Source organism: Amphimedon queenslandica, unplaced genomic scaffold, assembly GCF_000090795.2.
Source record: "Amphimedon queenslandica unplaced genomic scaffold, v1.1 AMPQUscaffold_8446_Cont19610, whole genome shotgun sequence".
Classification (NCBI taxonomy): Eukaryota; Metazoa; Porifera; class Demospongiae; order Haplosclerida; family Niphatidae; genus Amphimedon; species Amphimedon queenslandica.
In genome coordinates, this window is record NW_003551277.1 from 1 (window position 1) to 2,563 (window position 2,563).

General features: G+C 38.3%; 1 protein-coding gene across 1 annotated transcript; it reads right to left on the reverse strand.

Moving 5' to 3' along the window:
• Positions 1-657: 657 nt before the first annotated feature.
• Positions 658-2,330, reverse strand: LOC109591325 (inhibitor of nuclear factor kappa-B kinase subunit alpha-like). Its single transcript, XM_020007080.1, has 3 exons — positions 2,209-2,330; positions 1,963-2,124; positions 658-855 (listed from the first exon to the last, which is right to left on the reverse strand). Exons 1-3 carry the CDS (start codon positions 2,281-2,283, stop codon positions 658-660), a joined length of 435 nt encoding a protein of 144 aa, XP_019862639.1. The 5' UTR covers positions 2,284-2,330.
• Positions 2,331-2,563: the final 233 nt, after the last annotated feature.

The window sequence follows — 2,563 nt, forward strand, 5'->3', positions numbered from 1 at the left end:
CTTATAGCTTCATTAGCTTGCTTCTTCCAGAGCTGCAGATCTGATCTGATCTGAGCATGCGCGACCACACCCAAATTTTGGAGCACATGCTTCTTTAATTAATAAAATGGCGGCATGCAGTTAAGATGGGCCCGATCCAGCAGTGACAGTGCAACTTCTTCCTTTGTTGGAGAATTGTCATAAAGAATAGGGACCTGCGCATGCATTATTGGAGTAGAATGGTGTAAGAATTAGCCTTCTATCACCGAGCAAAGTTGAGATACAGACCGACAACTGGATTGACAGGACTTGATGATGATGATGATGATGAAGATGAAAAAAGGTGGCTGAACAAAACGGCCGTTTTCCGGATTTTTGGCTTTCCTCTCAGACAAGGTTTAGAGCCACACTAGTGGTACCAATGGAGTCCTCTGGTCAAGATGAGGTCCTCTATAAAGTCTGGTAAGCATAGGAGCTCGTTTTCCCGGTATAGCAAGGCTGCAAAAGTCGTGGCAGCCATTTTGAAGTGGGGTGAATCCTACTTAGTAACGCTACCGCGTTACTAATAGCACATGGTCTCGAGCCAAATTTTTGAGCAACCTTAAAAATTCATAAAAAATTAGAATTTGATCAGAAATAGCTCTAAATTTCTACACAATATAATAAAATTCATATATATCAGAAAACGTAATAAGAATTCTCCCCTAGCCATTTTTTCATTAAATACAATGGACATATTTTACACATAAATATTTTACACGTAATTTCTTCTCCCGTCCTTCTCTGAATTAGTAAACTTACATTTCTTAAATCTCCACCATTACAAAACTCCATCCATACATGCATCATGTCCTCAGGAGGATGATAGGGAATATCCTAATAATAATAATAATAATAATAATAATAATAATAATGAATATTGAATAACAGAATCCATATATGTACATATATACTATTATACACACACATAATATTAATTAATAAAATTTCCCACACATGCAGTGTATGATCCAAAGCTTAGGAATAATCCTAAATATCACTGGGTCTGTATTAAAGACAAAATTCAGTGCAAATTCAAATTTAGGGATTTACAAAACATAGTTGTATAATAGTGAGTGGGCGTATCAAAGGCACCGCCTATGCTACAAATGTGATGTATCCCTGTGGTTTTATTTGTATCCCTGCGGTTTTGACAGAAATTTTTTTATAAAATAAAATATACAAAGCAACATATTGGACAGCTAAATAAGCTGGAATTCAATTCAACTGTCAATGAAGTATGGGCATTGGCCAGGGAGCTCGGAGCGGGGACTGACAGGTACAAAGCCGGGGAATAGGGAGGCTCCAGAGTCCAGATGACTTTAGATCGAGGCACAGACCAATAATCCATGCAGGTAGAGTTCACTGCTCTCCTTCCGCGTTCAAATCAATGGTTGTCTTAACCTCAATGGCTAAATAAGATAGCTGGGGAGGTAAAATCATCGATACACGGGCCTGTTAGCAAGCGCGGGATCTCTGTTCCTGACCTAGATTATACTCTTCCAGATATTATAGCCTGAAAATAGATTAGATATGTCAACCTAAAGCCTAAATCTGTTAATAAAGTATCTTTTTCTGAGCCTCCTGTCCTTCATTGCTTTCATTTTACCACGAGGTGTAGTGCTACTAAGCATGCGCATTGCCGCGCCTTTGATACGCTCACTCATTATCACACAAATATGTTGATAACACCCCCGCTGCAGGATACATCGAATTTGTATGACCTCGCCCTCGGGCTCGGTCATACAAATGCGATGTATCCCTAGCGGGGGTGTTATAACGTTTACTACATGTGCACGTACAAGTGTATGTACATGTACCCGTTTCAAACTTTAGCTAAGGTTTTAATGTACCTACTAATTAACACACACACGTGTAATGTTTTCTTATACAAAAATTAGTACATGGACAGTATGAGTACATGAGTATAAGATACCGGCTCACTGGAGGTGGGCCAAGAGCTTTAATAAGGTTAGGATGATCGTGTTCCCCCATTATCTTGATCTCGTTCCTCAATCTAACAATTATCTCATCCCTCTCGTGAGAATCTAGATAACGTAATGGCTCCAATTTCATTTCTTTCAACGCAATCTGATCCCCATCATTCTGTATGTATATTATATACATAATAAAGCATACATGTACATGGATTATATAAACACAGGGTCAGACTAATGCTTTAATTCTTACACTAGTAAAAAGTGAAACATCACCAAAAGAGCCTCGGCCAATAGGAGCACGCTTCCAACTCTTTCTAATACTCATAACTATAGCTAAAAGAACGAGAAAAGAAACAAAAACTCAAGAAGTTGTTGCACTGCTATTACAAGCCCCACCCATGTTGCTTGTATACTCTTCCGTATTCTTTTGTAAATTTGTTTTTAACCATGTGTAATCTTGATAACCGCTCGGTGCCTCCATATTTAGGGAAATTTCCCTAGATCTAGGGACAAAAATGGTCAATTTAGGAGGGAGGGAATTTTTAAAATGCTGGAATCTAGGAAAATTTTGACTAACTTAGCTCTATAATTAAATTCATGAGTCC